A 23,740-nucleotide genomic window follows, 5' to 3' on the forward strand; every position below is an offset into this window, starting at 1 on the left:
TATGTTGGTATGGGTATATATATCTGTAGGTTGTGTATCCTTTGAGGTGTTACTGGGGTTATTGAATATTTGTATATGTATGTATATGTGTATGTACATATGTATATGTATATAGATAGATATACATATAATTAATACATTAAAAAACATTGATTACTAGATAGTGGAAAGGGGGTGGGATTGAATAAGCGCATGCTTCCTCCTGCTCCTTTTTGAACATGAAAGTTATTCGTAGTTGTGGGTGCTCGTTTTCCTTCTGTTTTGCTTTGTTCGTTTGTCTCTTTTTATTTTCATGTTGTTTAACTTCTTCAACATATTCAAAATAAAGATTCAATCAATCAATCAATCAATCAATCAATCAATCCTAGCAATGCTAGGTAAATCTTTATTCAATTCAATTCAATTCAATTCATCTATATAGCACTCTTCACAGGATAAAAGCCACAAAGTAGTTCACAGTAATATAAAAAAAGAAATACATAAAAAACAAACAAACAACAAACAAACAATCAACCCCCCCCAGCACAATCAAACATACAGCACAAATCTAATTAAAAGCCAATCTAAATAAATGAGTCTTAAGCTGCTTTTTAAAAGAATAAATACAATCAAGGCAACGTAATGATGGAGGGAGAGCATTCCACAACCTGGGGTCCACCGCTCTAAAAGATCTATCTCCTCTGGTTTTAAAACGTATTTGGGGGATTACCAAGAGCCTTTGATTAGATGATCTCAGGCTGCGAGAGGGAGCGTGGGGTTCTAAATGTAGGCAGGGGCATCACAATTCAAAGCTTTAAAAGTCAGTACCAAGATTTTAAAATGAATTCTAAAATGTACTGGAAGCCAGTGTAATGAATGTAAAACTGGTGTAATGTGCTCTCTTTTTCGTGTCTAAGTTAAAAGCCTTGCAGCAGCATTCTGGACTGACTGGAGACGGTCCAGATTCCTTTTGCTTAAACAAAGAAAAGGCTGTTACAATAATCTAAGCGAGATGATATAAAAGCATGAATAACCATTTCTAACGCAGATTTAGACAGCAAAGTTCGAAGTTTGGAGATGTTTCTTAGCTGAAAAAGGCAGTTCCTAATTAACTGTCGAGAGTATTGTTCTCGGGACATGGCAGAATCAAAGATCACACCAAGGTACCTGATGCTCAGGTGAACAGATGAGCCAAGAGAACCAAGATGCTGTTTGATTAGAGATATCAATGGTGTCAAAGGCAGATGTCAAGTCCAACAAAACCATGACTGAGGATGCTCCGGAGTCAGCTAACATGATAATGTCACTAGAGACTTTAAGTAATGTGGTTTCTGTTGAGTGACTTTTACAGAAACCTGACTGAAATTTGTCATAGATTTCATGTTTTTCTAAAATAGAAGTAAGTTGATCTGCAAATACTTTTTCCAGAATTTTCGACAGTAACGGGAGCTTAGAGATAGGCCTATAATTCTTAAGCTGAGTTGGATCCAAACTGCTCTTTTTTAATATCAGCTCAACAACAGCATGCTTACAGAACCTATGGACCACACCTGTTGAAAGAGAGGCATTGCATATCTCTACAATGACAGAGAGAGCATTTTTAAACAGCCCAGCAGGTAGAATGTCATTTGCACAAGTGGTAATTTTCATTTTATCCAGCAGGAGTGAAAGGTCATGTATGGTCATTGGGTTAAACACTGACAGTAAATGAGGGGGAGGTGGCCCAGAGACACAAACAGACAGTATTGAAGAACCAATGCTCATACGGACATTATCAACTTTATCCACAAAGAAATTCAGAAAGTCATCACTCTCAGATATGGAGGTCACGGGTACTGGGTGGACCACGGGGGAAACAATAGAGTTTATGGAGTTAAACAGTACCTTGAAATTTCTCTTGCTTGATGAGATTAACTGAGAAAACTATCCTGATCTGGCTGTTTTTATGGTTTCATGTAGGGAAACCCAAAGTTCCCTAAGGTGGAGCCTGTGAACTTCGAGTTTAGTTGATTTCCAAAGGCGTTCTACTTTCCTACAGATTATTTTGACCTTCCTTATGTCATCATTTATCCATGGATGAGCTCTTTTTGGGGCAGCAATGACAGATTTCATAGGTGCCACTGAATTTAAAATCTCCAAGCAGTGATTGTTAAAACACTGAGTAGCAACATCAGCATCAGTGCAGCCACTGATCACATAACGGTCCAACAAATTAGAAAACTTCAAAGCAACATCCTGATTCATGAACCGCTTATGGAACATGAGATTAGAAGGTGGTGTGTACAGAGGGAAGCTAAGATTAAAAATAACACAGGAATGGTCACTCACCTGTGTCCTTAACACAGACATTAGTTTTGTCTAAGCCAAGAGAAAACACAAGGTCCAAGGTGTGGCCTTTAACATGGGTGGGTCCAGAGACATGCTGAATAAAATTAAAAGAGTCTGTAATGGATAGAAAGTCAGAGGCCATGCTACAGCTAAGATCATCCACGTGCAGGTTGAAATCCCCAATCATTAAGACCTTCTCTAGTTTAATAATGCAAGCTCAGTAGGTAGTGTGGTCGCCCCATGATTGGAAGGTCAGGGGTTCGAATCCACTACCCTGAGGTATCCCTGAGCAAGGTACCGTCCCTACACACTGCTCCCTGGGTGCCTGATTTGTGGCTGCCCACTGCTTCACTAAGTAAATGGGAAAAGACTAATGCAGAAAGAGTAATTTCCCCACGGGGATCGATAAAGTACACATTATAATTATTATTCTAAAAAGTCTGTAAAATCTTGAATAAAAACACCAGCGGGGCCGGGAGGGCAGTAAATTAAAACATATCTGATGAACCAACTTTAAGAAGCCGTGACTCAAAGGAAGGAGGAGGAGTCCATAGCTCTGCAAGCAAAACTGTCCCGGTGAACAGCAGTGTTCAAAGCAAGTTACTTTGAAAAAGTAATTAATTATAGTTACTAGTTACTTTTCAAAAAAGTAACTGAGTTAGTAACTGAGTTACAAGATTCTAAAAGTAATTAATTACTTGAAGTAACTATTGCGTTACTTTAAAAAAAAAAACATTTAACCCTCTGGGGTCCAGGGTATAATCTGCCATTTTTAACTACTTTTGATGTTTCCTCCACATTTTACCTTTAAAAACTATTTATTTGCCTCGTTTGGTATCATCCTTTTCAGCACAACCTCACGTGTCTGAATTTACAGTTTTGTTTTCATTTTTACGGACTGTATTAACACAATTGATCTAAAATCAGACAAAAAACATAAAAATCAGAGTAGAAAAAGTTTTTTTTACTGTAACAACCACAAACATGTTTAATGAATCATATTTCATAACTTTAAATGTAAATATAAATTGTCAATTTTAAAATCATATGCACAAGTTTTGCAAACAACAAAGTTATTTGCATCCATTTACCTTTTACCTTGATTTTTTAAATAACCATTTCAAACTATTTACAGAACAATCAGCTGTTCTGCATTCAATAAGATGCCACACACATTATTTGTGCCACTCCAAAAGAAATAATTTCTGTCCACTATAAAGAAGAACATCACAGCCTGATACCTGCAGGTCTGACAGCAGCAGGTGTATCACTCCTGTTTCTACCTGGAGACAGCAGTCGCCTCATTGTTCTCACACACAACACAAAACTATCCACAACACTACACACTAACTACACAAGACACAACATTAACTACACACTCCAAACACGCTAAACGTCACGAATCTCTCACATCTCAAAACTCGCTCTCTCTCTCTCTCTCTCGCCGTCACTCCTAAAACTTCCCCTGTTTTTTTTTTTGTTTGTTTATTTTCTGTTTCTCAAAGGGAGTTAGCTATGCACCAAGCCTATTGTGTGCTGTGCTCTGGTAGGAATCCAGTCTCTCTGAGCACTTTGTTCACAGCTGGTGTGAAGTGGGCGCTGTAGCTCAGCAGTCTGCCATCATAAATCAGCTTGTCTTCTGCCAGGTTGGGTTGTCTCGGAAATCTGCAAAAAAAATTGTATGAAACAGGTTTGTATGTGCTTAATCCATTATAAGAGAGACAAAAGATTCAGAATAAAAATATCTAAAAATTACGTGCTAGCAAAGATGCTGTTGGAAGTATATCTTACAGGTAAAAACACAGTGATAAATAAGTAATCTTTATTTAGACAATTGTTTTGTATAAAGAAAAATTTCCAAGTTGTTTGTAATCAGATTTGACTGTAAATACATTCTTTACGATTTTCATCAAATCCTCCTGGAACTCGGTGAGTGTCCTTGTTTGGCTACCATTATAAATTCTTTCTGACCCCAGAAAGTCTAAAGAAACAATAGATCTTAATGCACAAGGGTGAAATCTGTAAAATGTATAAATAATATCCACAATATTCAGAACAAAAGGAACTAAGCGTTTAATAAATTAAAAGTCACTGCTCAGGAACAAAAACATGAATCTGTTGATAAAGAGAGGAAGGTGAAAGAAATATTAGTGTGGTAAACAAACAGATTTAATAATGGGTTTATCCAGTGAAGCACAGCAGAATAGCATTAAAAGGGAAACAGACTATCATGGGATTGAGCACAATTTTTGCTGGTTTTTGTAGCAACTAATGATGAGGAATTGTTTAACTAATTTACCTTGTGTGGTACATCCGTGCTATGTTCCTGTCAATCCAGGAGCAGCCATGCTGTGACTTCAGAACCCCATGAACAGTTGTGGAAAACACTGCTCGAGGGTTGACAATGATCTTGAAGTTATTGTAATGAGTCTCCTCAATGATTGGTTCTTGGTACAGGTGAGCCAAAATGTTCACACCAGTGACATTCTTCCAGTCAGTCTGTGGTGGCAGACTTTGGGATGCTGGAGGAGCCAACATGATATTGATGGGGAACACGTTATTTTCAAACATGTAGCACTTGTTGGCACCATATTTGTTCTCCAGCAGCGGCAACAACTCTACCCAGCTGGCAACAGAATAACAAGATAGTTATAACATGTAAAACCACTTGAACAGCACACAAGCAATTAAAAGATGACTAACCACAGCAGGAAAGTTGAAAACAATTTCAATAATGTGTTTTAAGTGATCTCTAAGTGATCTTAAGTGATCTCTCAAAGTTTTTCTTTGGATTTTCCCATATTTCAGGACCAAACCTTGGACTTGACCTTCTACTTTTAATGTTTGTTTGTTTGTTATTTCACTAACCTGGGAATCGTTTAGGCAAGTCTACTAACTTACTATTGGTGTCATGAATCCAAATTTTGGCTGACATTGTCATCAATACACACCAACAGGACACACCTTCTTATTTAATGGTTTTTCTTTGTTTTTACTCCTTTCTACATCGTATATGGGTCATTCTTACTATTCAGTGCCATTTGAGTCCTAGTGACATAATATGGTATATTTAGTGTAAAACTTGTCTAATGCTTATTTCTAAATCATTTTCTTGTATGTTTAACCCCCCTCTACCATAGAACACATTGATATATACACAGGATAAATACATTAAAAGTAAATTACTTTTATTTTAGCACAAGTCACTAAAGTACTATGTCCCCAGTCATGCTTGCTCGACTTCAGTTACAAATATAACTTAAAAATAAATAAATAAATCTAGATTTTTCATAATTTCTGGATTGGCTTATTTCTAATGTTCCTCATCAAATGTTCTTTTTTATTATTAATGCATGTTTAATACTTAAAATCTTTAAAAAATGTTGTGTCCCTGAATCAACTGTCACCCCTGTTACTCTGATAAGAATTCCATAGAACACATCACCTGATTATTCTTTTAGTCACATGACACTCCCGGATGTAACATATTTTGGAGGGAAAACTTTCAAGAAGAAGACGAGTAAGTACCACTCTTTAATCAACCCTTTTTTCAATGTTTTAGCAAGATTTTGTAATGTGGCAAAGCATAACACGTCCAACCTGTTACGCTTATTAATAGTGGAAACAAATTTTTTTTTGTAATTTTTATAATATGGCTAATAAACATGTTAAAAATGGTTCTTAGTGGTCACCATGTACTAGCTTGTTGTTCATCATACTAGTAGTAATGGCTAAGTTTAGCATAAAATCTCCCCCCTGTTACCGTCACCCCTGTTATTGCTATGCACTGTAACAGGTCTCTTTGGTCTCTTTGGTTATTGGGAGGGAATGAATCAGCAAAATTAAGTTACTTAAAAATGGAGCCAATTTTTTTTTATATTCCCTTTGAATCTAAAAACAATCTTTTGAAATTACACTGTGTCTTAAAACTGAACCTGTCTTCTTTCAATATAATGCTTGTTTAAAATACTTCCTTGAAATTTCCTTGCAGATTTTAAAAAGGGACATTGTAGCTTTTAGAAAATGTAAATATTACTATAACTGTGTATTCAAAACAGTTATTAATAGAAAATTGAATGTCCTGTAACAGGGTGGACATTTGGCACGTCATGGGTAAAGACTTTGATTTTAAAAAATATTATAATATAATATCCTTAGCTGGACCAATACATTTTTCTTATAGGTTGAAAATCCCTCTTTTAGATGAAATGTTAAAATAATTCAAAATTTTGTATTTTTTGATGAAGAGTGATCACACTGAAAGGGCACCGAATAGTAGGAATGACTCATATACATACTGCAGACTTCAAATTTATAAAGCAAGATATTTGTCATTCCTATCAAAGAAAAAAAAGATAAATAGCTGATCAAAGTGTTGTATAAAAGAAATATAAGAGAACACATTTTATTTATTTATTGTACTTTCAAAATAAAAATCACTTATTCCTAACTTTAATAAGCTGAAGTTCAAATGAAGAAAAATGTTCAACATTGACTGAACAACAAGAGAACTGGTTTTGAGATGACTGGATGTCTGATGCTGACTGATAAAGAATTGACGATTAAGGCAAAGCTTGATGAGGCATAAAAAGTCAAAGCCAGATCGTCAGGTTTCCGAATTTTTTTTCAATACATAAAATCGTTCAATAAGAATGTTTTATTAGTTAATGATCAGTTAATGATGGGAGCAGGTACAAAATAATAATATAAAGCAGGGGTAGGCAACTCCAGGCCTCGAGTGCCGGTATCCTGCAGGTTTTAGATCGCACCCTGGGTTAACACACCTGAATCCAATGATTAGTTCATTACCAGGCCTCTGGAGAACTTCAAGAAATGCTGAGGAGTCATTTAGCCCTTTAAATCAGCTGTGATGGATCATAGACACATCTTTTTTTTTTTTTTTGTCCCGTTTGGATCTATAGCCATCAGAATTGTTGTCTTAAGGCCAAGAAAGATGCCAAGCGGATTTATTTTACCAAGTGGATCATCATGGCCTTGCCATATTGGTCCATTTGATTGACCTTTATTATAATTATGAATTTATTTTATTTTCGGTTGCTACAAACGGGACAGACATGACTGGGGGAAAGAATGAAAGAAAGAGAGGGAGAGAAAGAAAACCAAAGGGGAGAAGAGACGGTGAGAAGGGGGGGAAGAGAGAAAAAAAACAAAAAAACAAACAAAAAAAACAAAACACCTGGGTCACCTGTATGGAGAAAAAAAAAACAGAAGAGAAAGCAAACAACAAAGAGCAACATAATAAGAAAAAAAAAGCACCATCACAATAAACTAGCTAGCAGTAGATATCAATAGATACTAAATAATAAACGATATTGTGCAGCACGCAAGATAGACAGCGCACAATGTGCTTTGAGGCAGCAGCCAAGAAAGCTGTAGTCCGCGTCTGTGAACACCCATGTGTACACCTGTGTGCATACCTGTGTGGATCAGCATGCTTGCATTCCAAAGGTTTCTCCATGTAATGATCTGCTAGGGAGTGTGGGGAGCCACAGCCCCGTCCTCTATGGTATGAAGCAGGTATGGAGGAGATCAAAACTCCAGACATCCAGAGGCCCCCAGAACACAAGAGACCAAGGAAGACACACAGAGGGGCAGCCGCGCCACTGTCCCAGTAAGAGCTGAGGAGAGTCCCAGATGAGGGCTCATTCAGCAGCCGCGGAGCAGAAGCCAGGGGGAGTTGCAGTGACACGCCCGTGAGCTCCGCCGGCAGCCAGCTGTGCCTGAGTGACCGAGCCCCAGGCCGAGAGGCCGGGGGCACCCCACCTCCGAAATGGCCCGAGCGAGCCCCAATAAGCGGCCGCCAAGGAGTGAGCCGGTGTGTACCCGGACGCCCACCCCCAGACACAAAGAACTACCAACGCACCGACACCTGAGGGAGTCCGCCACTGGCAGGGGAAGTGGTGGTGGGTGGAGATAGGCCCTCCAAGGTTTGGAGGCCTGAGATGTCCCCAGAGAGGTGGCGTCTGATACCCAACCTGACATATAGACACAGACATACAGGCACACACAGACACAAACATCCATTCCCACCCTCATGCTCTCATATGCACTCACTCCACACTCAACCGACGTGGAGACAGACATAAAGAGACGCTGTACACACGATCACACTCCCCAAGCGTACTCTACAAACCGGGTCTAGGTACCCTTGCCCCTGGAGGGGGGAACTGCACCCAGACCCAGGTGGTGTTACCCTTTTCCCTGCGGTGGGGAGAGGCAGACCGCCCCGACTCCGCAGCAGCAGGGAGGCCCCACACCCCAGTCGGACGGCCAACTCCTCCTAGCCCCCCCGCTCCAGCAGGCCGCAGAGAATGGGGGTGAGAGAAGACTCCAAACCTCCCTCCACCCGCTCATTGTAGTGTTGATGCATGTGTGTTCTAAGGTGCAATTAAAACCCAGGAGGGCATGGAACTACCTGCCAGAGAGCAGCAGGTAAGCGCATAGTCCCTCCTGCTAGCCCTCAATGACTACGTGTATTTAAAATTGAGAGGTGGGCAACCACGCCAGGGGTGAGGTGTACACCCTGATGGTAACTTGGACTCCGTGTATCGTGCCCACCCCCAAGATCCTATATGTATGTGTAATGAGGGTGTGAGTAATGTGAATGTCTAAGTTGTGGGATAAAATTGAGGCAGAGGCAGCCAGAAGGGGACAGAGGGGGGGGTAGCCTCCTCTGCACCCTGGTGACATACCCCTACTCCAAGGCCCTGCATGTGTGGGTGGTTGTGGTGGAGCGGGAAGAGGGAGGCAGCTGGAGATGGGGAGGGAAGGAAGGGAGGGGCAGGTGACCCCTCCCTGGGGCCAGCTCCCCCGCTGACCCCAGTAGGCACCCCCATACTCCGCGACCCACCAGGGAAAGGGGGCCCAGGCCCATCCAGACCGGGGCCCAGCGCAGCAGCGCCCCCCGGCCCCACAGAGCCCGGGACAGTCCAGTCAACCCCACCACAGAGAAAACTGCACCCCCCCCCCCATCCACTCATCTTCCAGATTACATGAGACGATAGACGCCCAGGCTGAGATCTTCCTCCACCTCTCCTGTATCTCCCCCTCCTGCAGAGAGTTCCTGAGGAGAGGAAAGCTCCTGCAAGGTGTGACAATCTCCCCCACCAGTTGAAGAGCCCCCCAGGTGGCTCGACACACCGGCGGCACCATGCGCCAGGGATGGGCCCCCAATCATGGACACATCTAAAACCTCCAGGACACCGGCACTCGAGGCCTGTAGTTGCCTACCCCTGATATAAAGGAACAAAAAGCCTGTGACTAGAAACCTGGAACATGAAACATAAAAACCTGAGACAGGGAAATACGGAAGCACCGCCGCAGTTGTGGATATCAGGGGGACCACCTCTGTTCACCGGGTGGTCCCATCAACCATGGACAAAAGGTATGTGAAACCCTGTGACTGCGGTAGAGGAACCACCAGATCAACATGCACATGATCAAAAACATTTGCCAGGGATGAGAAATGGTTCAAAGGGTGCCTTGGTGTGCCTATGGACCTTTGCATGCTGGCATGGAACGCACGCTGCAGTCCATTCACTAACAGACCTGCGAAGGCCTGGCCAAACAAACTTGAAGCTGACCAATTTAACAAAGGCCTGGAACCCCAGATGTAATAGAACGTGCACTGAGTCAAAAACGTGACGACGCTATGAAACGGGGACCACCAGGGTTAGGGGATTATCTTGACAGAGGACAAAACGAAAGGCAGCAAACATCCAAAGAAGAGCTTTGAATGTCCTTCAAGAAGCCTGGAGAACTATTACTAAAGACTACTAAAACATTATAAATATTGACTTTCAACCTCATTGACCTCTCTAATCATACAAACTGTTCTTGTTTTGTCTTATATTTTGTATTTCCATGTATGTTTGCAGCACATGTTTTAGTATATCACTGCACATATTTTCCATCTTCATAATAAACCATGAAAATACACACACATACCTGACGACTTTCTGGGGCAGTATGAGCTCATCTATATCATGTAGAGCCACATATCTGGACTGGTACATGTATCTGTAAAGGCAGTCATTGAGAGCAGGAATCTGACCAAAGTAGTGAAGTTCACCGGGACCATGTTCAGGCAGCCAGCCACGAGACACGTTCACATATCTGGACAGAGACCAAGGAATCACCTCCAGTAAACCTGAGAAAAAAACATTGGAAGCAGTTCAATGTCAGTAATTAAAACTAGACATTACAATTACTGCAACTCCAACCTCAAACTGAAATCATTGAACTGGTGAAATGCATTCTGGATCTTTATGGTGAAGCAGACACATGAAAACAAAACATTACCTGTTTTTTTTTGTCTCAGTGAATAAGACTAGAGTAATAAACAACCTGGAGCAGCAGCAGTGACATGGCTAAGAAACAACCCAACGCAAAAACTTAATGATCTCATTAAAACAACCTAAGGTTTTGGCTGCACTAAAAACAGACAAAACAGACTCTCATCTGTTGCTCTCAAACATGATCCAAGAATGAATGCTAGTTTTCATAAAGGTTTCCAATATTAGAACTGGACTGTGTGACTAAGTGAAAGGCTCTGTAGTTAATTGAAAGGAAGGTTGTGTATAGGAAATGAATTACTGCTGTACCATGTGTGAAACAAAAAAATAAAAAATACATAAATCCACAGAGAACTATCAGTTCTTTTAGGTACTTAGTTTTAGTCATTTTTAATGTTTCCATTAAACATTAGAGAAACCAATATTAAGTATAAATCCAGTTTGTGAGCATGGCCACGGAAGGATCCTGTGAGAGCTCATGCAGTCTTAATACTGAGACCACCAAACAGTTCCAGGTCTCTGTAATACACAGCAAGTCAAGATGACTCACTTGCATAAACAGTGGAAATCTGGAAACGTGGAAACATGAACATAAAGACACGGGAGAATCTGACAAAATGTGTAAGACAGTTTTAACTTTCACTCATTTCAGCTGCAGCCCTGATGGTGTTTGATGGTCTGAGAGCACATAAACAAGACAAACTTGCAAATTTGATAGATCTATAAGTACAAATTTGTATCCTGTTTTAGAATTATATATCAAGTTTTATAAAACAATACAATTGTTATGAAAATGTTTATAGCCAGCATTAGATAAATAAATACATAAATAAAATAAAATAAACATCAGGTGATACAGCTGCTTCTATTGATGTGTGTCAGACAAAGACCAAAACTTTAGATGGGGGGAATTTGTATATCTGTGTCTGAGTGCATGTGCATGTGTGTGTGTCCAACTCGAGAGAGAGTGCCCTTTCACCAGTTTTAAACAAAAGTCGACAATCCCCAAGCCGACGCAGGTGATCTTGAAGAAGTAGGAGGAAAGGGCAGAGAGTCATACACCGTCTTGTTATCTGGGAGAATTTGTTGTTCCAGCTTTGGCCCTGGAGCTTCCAGCTGGTTAGGGGAGGCCACATAAAGATAGTGGTTGTTCGGGTTTGGTTTCTGCATTCCAGTTCCATCATTGGTTCACAGATCTATCAATTTCCCGTTGCGGAGTCGCAAGCTTCTCTATGATTTTATCCATATTGCGTTCTACCCACGGCATCAATCCAGCCGGCCTTATGGGATTTTGAGCAGCTGTAACCGTTTCCATTAGTCGTCAGTAAACCAGGGCCGTGCCAGCTCCAATCAGCAAGAAACCCGTTATCATGGTTCCGAATAGGTAGATGTCTTCAACGCCCTCCATTCAGCCTGCCCCAAGCCCAGGCTTCTCATTGAGAAGAGGATGTCAATTGCATCAAGAGACCAATTGATCAAATCCGTAATTTCTTGGTTAGAGAACAAGACAGAGAGAGTCTCTTTGAGTTAGACAAGACTAGACAAGGACAAGAGAAGCCAAGCAGGAAAGATGAGGGAGAAAGACGCGACCACCTCTGCCAAGAGCCAAACGACCCAGGTTAACATGTTTAATATGATGTCATTTTCAAAAGAATTGATTGGTCAGTAATGATTTCACACTTAACCTCTTGTTGATCTCTTATCCTAAAAATGATCTGCCCCTGAGAAGGTTAGGTTTTCTGTCTATGATGCCATATTGATATTCCTTGTTTAAACATGAACCATTATCATAGTACTGAAAACTCCAGGCTAATCCTGAAGTTGCCTGGAGAAGTCCAAATCCAGTACAAACTGGAGTGATTTATAGAGGAAACTGTAGTAAACTAGTGTATGTTTTGATCACAAAACATTAGTTGTGATTAGCTGAAGGAAGGAAGTTCAGGGTGTTTGGCAACTTCACTCAGTGTTCACTGTGGGAAAATGCCTTTAGCTGGTGATGTGAGGTCATAAGGAAAGACACACTCAGACAGAAAACTATACCATACCCCACCTTTTTGTGTGTAGTAGTCCAGTATTCGTTGCGTTTCAGGACTACAGCTGGTTTTATAGACAACCACTCTGTTCACTCCCAGTAACTGCAGCATCTCAAGACTCTGTACCAGCTACAATCCAACACATTTGAACAACAAGTGTTAATATGCAAGGCAGGCAGAAATGTCTTGTTTCTTTATTATTATTATAACTGTAAGGAATACTGGGAAAAATATACCTTTTCTGGTTTTATTTCTTCCTGTCTTAGTCTGCATACTTTAGAGAATGAGTTTCAAAAATCTATTTTTTCTGTCTTCTGAAAGCAAGAAAGCAAATGTCACTGTACCTGCAGCACGTTGGTAAAATCAAACATGGTGGAGATGCAGACGGTGAAGTTGTAAGGAAAAGATTCTGTCTTCTCCTGCTGGTTCTTCACCTCTAAAAACTCTTGGTTGGGATCATCTTAAGAGACCACACAAACATACACTTTTACCATCTTATTTTTGTAACTGAACTCCAATTAGTAATACTTTTTGGGTCAAACAATCTTAAAGTCAAACTGACATATAAAAATGTTTCAGGTATCAGTTACTCCCTGAAGCTTTGTTTTACTGACAGGCTATAGAGTAGATATTGATATTTCACAAAATGAGTGGGAGTCTAAACCTGGTGGTGACATAGGACGCAAAATGAGAAAATCACTAATGTCAACATAATGTAAACCTGAATGGTCATCAAATAGTTCACTTAGAATGTAAAGTTTAGAAAAATTATTGTAGAACCTTTAAAAAATTAAGTAATTATTTACCTTATTATTTATTTACTTTGTACGTCGATATTTTGGTATTTAATTGATCTCATGCACACCATGAACTGGGACTAGATGTATTTTTGAAATCCATTCATTAATTGCTGAGATATTTCAACTTAAAGCAAACACCAAATTGACAAACAGACTGGCATTTACATTAACATGCCCCACAGCAAGGTTAACATTGTACTTGTACTTGTAGAGCTGGCATCAGCGGAGGTCACGGCAATAGAAGATGGTGTCTCACAGCCTGAGGGGAGGGGGCACATGATGTTTGCTGTCCCATAGGCAAAACCAAAGTGATCAGTGTGGATGTCGGCCACACCATTAGAGAGAAGCTGCTTTTCCTGGCAACGAAAGACACAGCGATAGGCCACCTTCTCACTCCGCAGCACCACTGCAATGGCACAAACCTGGAACAAGAAAAAGGCAGGAAGGAGGGTTTAATATAAGAGAAATTACAGGACAAGCATTATGTTTAACCACTGCCACCAAAGTGCTAATCAACAGCCTTATTGGACTCATACAAGCCAATCATGTTGTGTTACTCATCTGCATAGTAGATGTGCATGACAGAAAATATCCTTGTTCCTGTAAGTGAATATGTTGGTAAGTGCTTTTTTTTCTTGGTTTAATCTAAAATAAGGCAAATGTGATGGAAGGACAGGTAAGTGACGGAAGTGACGGACAAGGTAAGCGACTCATGTTGTAACTGACATCAGACGCCGGAGATTTTGGCGGAAAATTAAAGCAAATGATAGTTTAGATTTGAACAAATTCATTTAAGCTTCAGTATTACCAAATACACTTATCAATTGTCTTATAACTAACAATATTTGTCTAAATAATCTCCAACACCCTGGAGAACAACGGGGAGAGTTTAGAGACTCTCCAAGATTACATCGATCAGTGCTTTCAGGATCTCGTGATGAAGAAGGCCCAGTGTGCAGCTTCCCCGGCCAAATCTGAGACGCCGTCGTCGAAAAGACAACGCCCGGCAGATTCCCCCGGCTCAACATCGCCAGCCGGCAAAGATATTGCTGACATACTGGAGTCAATCGACAAGTGATTGTCCAGTTTCGACACAAGGCTGTCCTTGGTGGAGATTCTTCACCGGGAATTTAAATGCTTGCGAGAATCCCTGGAGTTCAGCCAGCAGCAGGTGGAAACGCTTGCTGCTGAAAATGCCACGCTAAGGGAGTCGGTGAAATGTCTCACAGAAAATGTTACCCAGCTCAATAGAGAAAATAAAAAAATTAAAGAAACAGTTATTGATCTACAAGCTCGTAGCATGCGTGATAATCTGGTATTTTCTGGTATTCCAGAAGCCGCTGGAGAGGACGCGGAGACCACGGTAAAAAGCTTCATCAAAACCCACCTGAAGCTGCCGGAGGACACGGTGAAGAACATCGTCTTCGATCGGGTGCATCGCCTCGGCCCCATTCGGACTACGGCCGGGAGACCACGTCCTATCGTGGCCAAATTCGGCCACTTGAAACAAAAGCAACATGTGAAAAGCCGCGGCAGGGAATTAAAAGGAACGGACTTCAGCGTGAACGACCAGTTCCACAAAGACATCTTGGAACGACGCAGGGTCCTCTTCCCAATCCGACGTGGCTTCATCCAGAAGGGCTCCCGCACTGTCATCGCTGTGGACCGGCTGTACGTGGACGGACAGCTCCACCGCGACCCCAACATCACTCCGTGGCTGTATTAACCTCACACCAGATAAGAATCAGCTACACCATTTCCCTATCCACTCACACTAACTTGCATTAACATCTGTTTAACTTACCAGTATCAAATCGCATCTTAAAGTGTGATTTCATAGCAGAATTAACACCGTCACTCTCCGTCAGTGATCTAATTGGAATGTTTACTTTTTTTTTTCTTCTCGTTTTTTTCTCTCTCTTTTCCCCCTCTTGTTTTTATGCTGCCCACCTTTCTTTCACTGCCTCGATCACCTGCTTCGACACTCATCCACAAACATCCTTTATTTCGACACATACGCACCATGCGCTCAACGGCAGCACATTTACTTCAGTCAGACAGCGCACACAGTCGTATAGGATACACACACTTAAGCCAAGCCTACTCAGATTAGTAAATATGCACACATATAGTCAGACTCAGGGAGCATCTCGCCACACATTTTTTCTCTCTCTCCTTCTCTTTATTTATGAAAAAGTGATGTATTCTCTCCACCTGTCTAAGCGACGCACACAGCATACATCTCTAGTTATACACAAACATCTATGGGTGCACTGAGGTTCGTTACATGGAATATAAATGGAGCTGGCTCCAGAGAAAAGAGGTTAAAAGTATTTAACCAACTCAAAAAACTACAGGCAGATGTTGTCCTTTTTCAAGAGACCCACAGACCTCTTAGAGGTTCGAATGAACTTAAAACACCTGAGTTTCCCAATGTGTTCTCAGCTTGTTATAATTCTAGACAAAGGGGAGCAGCAATTTTAATACATAAAAATATTAATTTCACAGTACTCGATACAGTTATAGATCCAGAGGGCAGATTCTTAATCATTAAACTATCTATACTTGATAAAAAGCTATGTATTGCAAGTGTATATGGTCCAAATGTTGATGATCCCTCATTCTTTCACGTTTTTTCAGTGCACTCTCTGAACACTTAGATGGCACACTTGTTCTTGGAGGCGACCTCAACCTTGGACTAAATAAAGAAATGGATAGGCTCAATACAGCGGGAACTCAGCGTAACTGGCAGTCCACAAATATAATCAAACAGTATATGAGCGACTTTGGTCTTTGCGATGCATGGCGCTCCCTTCACCCCACCAGTAAGAAATATACTTTTTTCCTCACATGTCCATCACTCCTACTCTCGTCTGGATTATTTTTTGGTCAGCAGCTCACTGCTGAACGACATTTCAGACACTGAGATTCATCCTATAGCTGTCAGCGATCATGGTCCTGTGTCACGGTCCTGGGTCTCCTGACCCAGCGTTTTTAGTTCTGTGGGATTTTTGTATTATTGTACTTGTTTGCGATTTATTCTATGGTTTCTAGTTTTGATCCCTTGCCCTTCATGTCTCTCTGTGTCCCCTCTGTTCTGTGTAATTGGGTGTCTTTGCATGTTTGAGTTTCTTGTTTTCTGTCACGCTGCATTGTGCATTATGTTCTCATGGTTGGTCTTTTGTTACTCCCTCTAGTCTAGTCTCTTGTGTTCCCAGCTGAGTATTTCCCTGTGTATTTTGGTTCTTAGACCTCTGCCTTATGGTTTATGTCTCTGTGTTTCTTAGTTGCTGTCTCCACTGTGTCAAGTTCGCGTCTCTGTGTGATACTTCCTGTTTTACTTTGATGGTCCGTGTCTTATGTGAATGCGTCCTGCTTTGCTTGTCCCGTCAGTCCTGATTTCTCCCAGCTGTGCCCTCCTTCTGTGTCTCATTCCCCTCGTTACTCCCCAGTGTATTTAAACCCTGTGTTTCTCTGAGTCAGTGTCGTGTCGTCCCTCATGCTGTGTGTGAGTCTCCCCGTGTCTTCTGGTATGTGTTACAATTAGCTCTTCCCAGTTTAGTTCTGTATTGCTTTTGTATCACTGCTATCGTTTGTCACCTGTCAGCAATAAAGCTGCATTTTGAGTTCAGTTCTGTTTTCCCGTGAGTTTGCGTTTGGGTCCTGTTTCCTGCCTGCCACACACCGATACATGACCGTCCTGTATCTTTAACACCAATGCACAAGAATAATACTACGCCAAGTAAAAACTGGAGATTTAATATATCACTACTTAAAGATGAAGACTTTATTAAATATTTTAAAAAAGAGTGGACTTCATATTTGGACTATAATGACACTCCCGAAACATCAGCTTCTGTTCTATGGGAAGCAGGGAAAGCTGTGATGAGAGGTAAAATAATTTCTTCCAAAATTATTAGACACTCAAGCAATGGCACTGGATTCACCACTGACACCAGGCGAACTCCAGGAAGCCCTGATAAGTATGCCCAATAATAAGGCTCCAGGTCCAGACGGCTTTCCTGCAGAATTCTACAAAGAATTCTGGTCGATTCTAGCACCAGTTTTTTACAGAACGTTGTTGGAAATCAAAGAAAAGGGCAGACTTCCATCAAATATGAATTCTGCAAACATTAATCTCCTGCTAAAACCAGGCAAAGACCCTGTATATCCCTCAAGCTATCGTCCAATATCCCTTATAAATGTAGACCTTAAAATAATCTGCAAAGCTCTCTCAAAGAGACTGGAGAAAATAACCCCCCTCTTAATTCATCCTGACCAAACTGGTTTCATAAAAGGTAGGCACTCATCAACAAATACACGTAGATTACTTAATTTGATAGACTACTGATAAAGTAAAAACCTAGAAACTACAATATTCTCTTTAGACGCAGAAAAAGCATTTGACAGAGTTAACTGGAAATTTCTATTTGCAACTTTACACAAATTTGGTTTTGGATCCTCTTTCATTAACTGGTTAAAAATATTATATAATTCCCCAACAGCTTGTGTCAGAACAAATGACCAGACATCCTCCAGCTTCTGTCTCTTGAGGGGCACCAGGCAGGGATGCCCACTCTCCCCTTCACTGTTTGCAATTTTTATTGAACCACTAGCAGCAGCATTTAGACAGAATTCAGTAATTAAGGGCATAAAATGCAAGAACGTGGAACATAAAATCAGCCTTTATGCAGATGATGTGTTACTCTTTCTCCAAAATTCACAAACCAATATCTCTGGGATGATTGAATTGATAAACTCTTTTGCAAGAATATCAGATTACTCAATTAACTGGTCAAAATCTACAGTCCTTCCGATTAATTGCTCCCTCCATAATTCCTCTTCTACACCACTGCAATCGGGAAATATAAAATATTGAGGTATTAATGTTTCTCCCAAGCTTGCAGATCTAACTAAATTAAACCATATCCCACTTTTAAAGAAGGTAGAAGGCGATCTGGCTAGGTGGAAATGTCTACCCATATCACTCATGGGAAGGGTTGCCGCTATAAAAATGATGGTCTTACCAAAAATAAATTAGTTATTCTCAATGATCCCAACTAAACCGCCACAAGATTGGTTCAGATCTCTAGATTCATGTATGTCCAAGCTCCTTTGCAAAAATAAACCCCCACGTATAAGCTTAAAAACACTACAAAAGACCAAGGATAGAGGAGGATTAGAACTACCTAACTTTCAGCACTACTTCTTAGCCAACAGGCTTCAGTTTATCTCAGGATGGCTAAAACATACCCTCTTAGATGAACCTTGGCTAGATCTAGAACAAGCACTTTGCAATAATCTAGAGATTTCAGATCTATCAGCTCAAACATCCAACGACATGAATGCTTCAAAAGCATCAGCATCAGCTCTTCTCTGACAGCATGGTGGGAGTTTCTAAAATTGACGGAGTCTTCATTAATCCCATGCAAACGTACACCTATCTGGAACAACCCTGACATATTACAAAACAATAATATGATAAACTTTTCAGATTGGAGTGGTAAAGGAATCAAATATTTAGAACATATACTAGAAGGAACAGAATTTATTTCATTTGACAGACTAGTTACACAATATGGGATCAACAAGAAAAGATTTTTAGAATATCAACAAATTAAATCCATAGTAAAAAAGAAATTTAAACCGGGTCAAGTTGAACTACAAACACCACCAAGTGTGGTTCAATTTCTTACTCTTAAAACCCCCAAATTACTATCCAAAATATACAGAATGCTTTCTAAAATAGATGAATCAATATCACTTCCTATTGCAAAATGGGAAGCGGATTTATCAGTTAACTTAGACCAAAACTTCTGGTCTCAGATTTGCTTAAAAACCTTTCATCTAATTAGAAATCCCAGTCTTCAATTAATTCAATACAAAATACTACATAGAGTGCACTATACAGGTCATCGGATGTTCAAGATGGGCTTTACGTCTACCAACAACTGCTCACACTGTCAAACCAATACACCGGACAATTATATCCACGCTCTTTGGTTCTGTCCACCAGTGCAGAAGTTTTGGCGCGAGATATGTGAAGACTTATCAAAGTGTCTGAACTGTAACGTTCCAACTTCCCCTTTAGTGTGTTTGTTGGGCAGCTTAGATAATGTCACTACAGAAAAGAATATAGTCCATATGGTTTTTACTGCCCTATGCATAGCCAAGAAAACAGTCCTCATGAACTGGAAAAATAAAAATAATCTTAATTCTAACCAATATAGAAATTATCTATTAGATTACATTAGTCTTGATACAGCCTCTGCCACCACATTAGATCAATTGCTCTGGGCTCCTTTGATTAGCTCCATCACCTAGTGGGGGTGGGGGGGTCATAGTTTGGTCCCGCCTTCGCTGTTGTGATTGGTGTGGGAGTAGGGACAGGCTTAGAGCGTCGGGGGGTTCCCCAGGAGCATCTTTCTTGGGGGGGCTCAACCCGGGGTAGCGGTCATGGCCTATTAGGAGCTCTGTTGGCTCTTAGGTGACTGTTTCCTCGTGGCTGCGTGCAGCGGGGCTAGGGGAGGGTCTGTGCTGACAGACGTGGGTTACTGACCTGGTAGCCTGGCTGCCCCTGGGTGGGTCCGGGACGGGCGTGAGGTTCTGGGGGCGCTCTGTCTCTGGGCTGGGGCCCTGGCTGGGCCTCGGGGGCTTGGGTCCTGGTTGGTATGTTGCTGGGGTTGTGGGCGGGTGGGTGTATGGGGGCCCGGCCCTGGCGCAGGGTGCCGCCAGTGCATCAAGCCACCTGGGGGGCTCTTCAACTGGTGGGGGAGGTTGTTACACCTTGCAGGAGCTCTCCTCTGTACAGGAACTCAATCTGCAGTAGGGGGAGCTCCATCTCCAGCTGCCTCCCTCTTCCCGCTCCACCACAATCACCCACACATGCAGGGCCTTGGGGTAAAGGTGTGTCACCAGGGTGCAGGGGAGGCATCCCCCCCTCTGTCCCCTTCTGGCTTCTTGTGCCTCAATTTTATCTCACAACTTAGACATTCACATTACTCACACTCTGCGAATGATTCGCTTCCTTATAAACCATTGAATCAGATACCGAAGCAGTTAGGTTCTAAATGAAGCTTCGGACGTCACTGATCACGTGACTCTGGCCAAACGAATCAAGCTTCGACACAGTGCTTCTGAAGCAGTGTGTTGATTTTTTTGACACACGCACCGGAGCTTCAGCTTCAAGCGGACCATCACTAGTAAATGGCCTGTATTTGTATAGCGCTTTACTAATAATAATAATAATAATAAACTTTATTTATAAAGCACACTTAAAAACCAAGGGTATGCCAAGGTGCTTAACAAGTAAAATAGAGTATAGGAGGAGGATAATAGAAATAGGACCAAAGCAAGTACTAAATATGCAAACAGATAACTGTCACTAATACATAGGAAAGCAACAGGTACAGAGCAAACAAGAATTTAAATGAGCATAGAAGTGCATGATATAAAATCATAAAAGAAATATTAACTAGAGGGAAAGGCAAGATTGAATAAGTGGGTTTTTAATCGTGATTTGAACAGTGCAATGGAGTCAGATGCGCGGAGGTCGAGAGGAAGGGTATTCCACAGTACCGGGGCAGCCAGAGCAAACGCACGGTCACCCCGGGACTTCAGTCGAGATCTGGGTTGGGTCAGAAGTAGTTGAGTGGCAGATCTGAGTGTTCTAGCAGGAGTATGTGGTTTGAGAAGTTCACTAAGATAACTTGGCGCTAATTTATTAATAGTTTTGAAAGTAAGGAGTAATATTTTAAATTGAATACGGTACTTTATGGGCAGCCAATGCAGGCTAGCTAGAACAGGGGTAATATGGCAAAATTTCCTGGTACCAGTCAAAAGGCGGGCTGCTGCATTTTGGACTGTTTGCAGTTTAAGAAGAAGAGAAGAGGGAAGACCATAGTACAAGGAGTTACAATAATCCAACCTGGAGGTCACAAAAGCGTGAATAAGCTTCTCCAGGTCCTCATGCGGAATATAATGCCTAGCCTTAGAGATAAGGCGCAGTTGGTGGAAGCTAGATCTCACTACAGCAGACACTTGCTTATCGAGTTTGAGCGAGCTATCCAGCAGTACACCCAAGTTACTGACATAGTCACAAGAAAAACTAGCAAAGGAACCCAGGGCAGCACAGAGTTGGGCACGAGGGATTTTACTGTTGAACACCACAATCTCAGTCTTCTTATCATTTAAAACGAGGGAATTACTCAGGAACCATTCTTTGACCTCCCGCATGCATTCTTGAAAGTAGTGCAGGGACACAGCAAGGTCGTCAGTAAGTTCAAAATAGATCTGTATGTCATCGGCATAACAGTGGAAGGCGATATTGTATTTTTCAAAGATTGTGCCTAGAGGGAGCAAATACAATGAGAGAGGGAGCAAATACTAGTCCCTAAGGACCCCAAAGCGCTTTACACCACCAGTCATCCACCCATTCACACACCGGTGATGGCAGCTACATTGTAGCCACAGCCACCCTGGGGCGCACTGACAGAGGCGAGGCTGCCGGACACTGGCACCAGCGGGCCCTCTGACCACCACCAGTAGGCAACGGGTGAAGTGACACAACGACTGAGACTGTCGGAGCTGGGGCCCGAACCGGCAACCTTCTGATTACAAGACAAACTGCCAACTCTTGAGCCATGATCGCCCAATTTTTGTCAATTTGCTGTTAAATCCTAGCATTTTCTGAATTTTATTGACTCTCAGATTTACATTTAGTATTGTAACCAACAGAGCGGTTTAAATAATGCAACGTTTATCTTTTCACTGACCTCCTTTTTGTCTGTGCGATGTTCCAGATAAGCTGATATCAGAACGGTCTTTGTCCCTTTAACTGCTGCAAGAAATGCGTATGGTCTCTGAGTGTATGGTCCCTGGGAACCTCATTGGTGGAAAAAAAAAAAGGTTATTATAAATTGTTTAATAATAATATCATAACTTTGGCACATAGGGATGTTTGGTCTAGATGCTGCACATCCAAAGTCATCATATTAACAGCTTTATTAGGAGCATTGTCAATGGCAGCTGCAAAGCTGTAGACTTAAAATTGAACATAGGCTTTTCTCCATAGAGATCTCTGGTTGTCACGGCCAGGCGGATCAGCTGCACGCTGATCAGCTCTCTCACTCTCTCTCGCCAGGGCAGAACTCATTGTGGGTTCACGCCCTCGACAGATGAGACACCTGGGTCTCATTAAGACGATCAGCATTTAAACCAGGAGGCGACTGCTGTTCATCGCTGGATCGTTGTCTACCACGCGTTAGTGAAGTCAAGCTACAGCAAGTCTAGTTAATAGTATTTTCCTTTGTGCGTTGTACTTAACCCTGTCTCCCTGTCTACAGAGCTTCCTGGATTTTCCCCCGTGTGATTCCCGTGTGGCAGTGTCGGAGTGTGAGCCTGTGATCGTGTGTGTGGATGATCTGAAGAATGCGTGCTTTCCCCCTGGACTTCCCTGGAGACCCCTTCTTAACTCACTCAGCTGTATATAGCACCCCCCGCACCTTCTTGTATATACACCTGGTGAATTGTAAATAAATCCTTCTTGTGAGCATCAGAACCGGAGTCCTGCGCTTGAGTCCTCCTCCAAACCGTAACACTGGTAGACCCCCACCAACTCCAACTTAAATTACAAATTTTAGGTTACAGTAAAGGTCAAAACTAACTAAAATAACTTCCAGTATCTTTTACTATAACTATATAACTTTTGGCAGTCATATTTTAATGCATGTATAGTCATATATATTTCATAGCAGTTCTGTATTTTCACTGAGGTAATCTTTATTTATTTTAGTTTTGCATCACCATGCATTGCATTGTATTTTTATGCAAATGAATAGATTTCAAATAGATTTATTGAAATTGAGCTAATAATTATGACACAATTTTTTAAAGTGTCATAATTAGTCTTTTGATGCTTCTTCTTCATTTATGTGCAGAAAACTTTCAGTTTATATCTCCTGAGCAACGGCCACCACAGTTGAGGTTTCCTCACTGACGTAACTCTTTTAATAGTTTGTGGTGATTGGCCTGATCAGCCAATCTACTAAAACACACCAATGATTGGACTGAACTACATCCAAAACACTGATAATAGGAATCTAAAGAATGATCAGTAATACGAGTGGGACCAATTACATTTTGTACCAAAAATCAAATATATCAAACAAAACATGAATTATAGTGAGATTTGAAACAAGAACAAATAAGTAAAAACATTATAATAATTGATAGCAATATCTAACAAGTAAAAAAAAACATTGTTTTATATTTTAAAAAAGAAAAC

The 23,740-nt window shown here is 41.3% G+C and overlaps 1 protein-coding gene across 2 annotated transcripts in view; it reads right to left on the minus strand.

The window, feature by feature from the left end:
- Positions 1 to 349: 349 nt before the first annotated feature.
- LOC105940686 (uncharacterized) overlaps positions 350 to 23,740 on the minus strand; it is a 28,939-nt gene continuing 5,548 nt past the window's right edge. Inside the window, exons 4-10 of one of the 2 annotated variants that reach the window (XM_076873480.1) lie at positions 22,230 to 22,339; positions 13,655 to 13,877; positions 13,000 to 13,115; positions 12,673 to 12,784; positions 10,276 to 10,477; positions 4,607 to 4,933; positions 350 to 3,972 (exon numbers count right to left, since the gene is read on the minus strand). In XM_076873480.1, the coding sequence (XP_076729595.1) occupies positions 3,834 to 3,972; positions 4,607 to 4,933; positions 10,276 to 10,477; positions 12,673 to 12,784; positions 13,000 to 13,115; positions 13,655 to 13,877; positions 22,230 to 22,339 (1,229 nt within the window). In that variant the 3' untranslated portion in view covers positions 350 to 3,833. The remainder of the gene's footprint in view (positions 3,973 to 4,606; positions 4,934 to 10,275; positions 10,478 to 12,672; positions 12,785 to 12,999; positions 13,116 to 13,654; positions 13,878 to 22,229; positions 22,340 to 23,740) is intronic. The other variant, XM_076873482.1, reaches the window with a different exon arrangement.

This window comes from Maylandia zebra, linkage group LG14, assembly GCF_041146795.1.
Source record: "Maylandia zebra isolate NMK-2024a linkage group LG14, Mzebra_GT3a, whole genome shotgun sequence".
Lineage (NCBI taxonomy): Eukaryota > Metazoa > Chordata > Actinopteri > Cichliformes > Cichlidae > Maylandia > Maylandia zebra.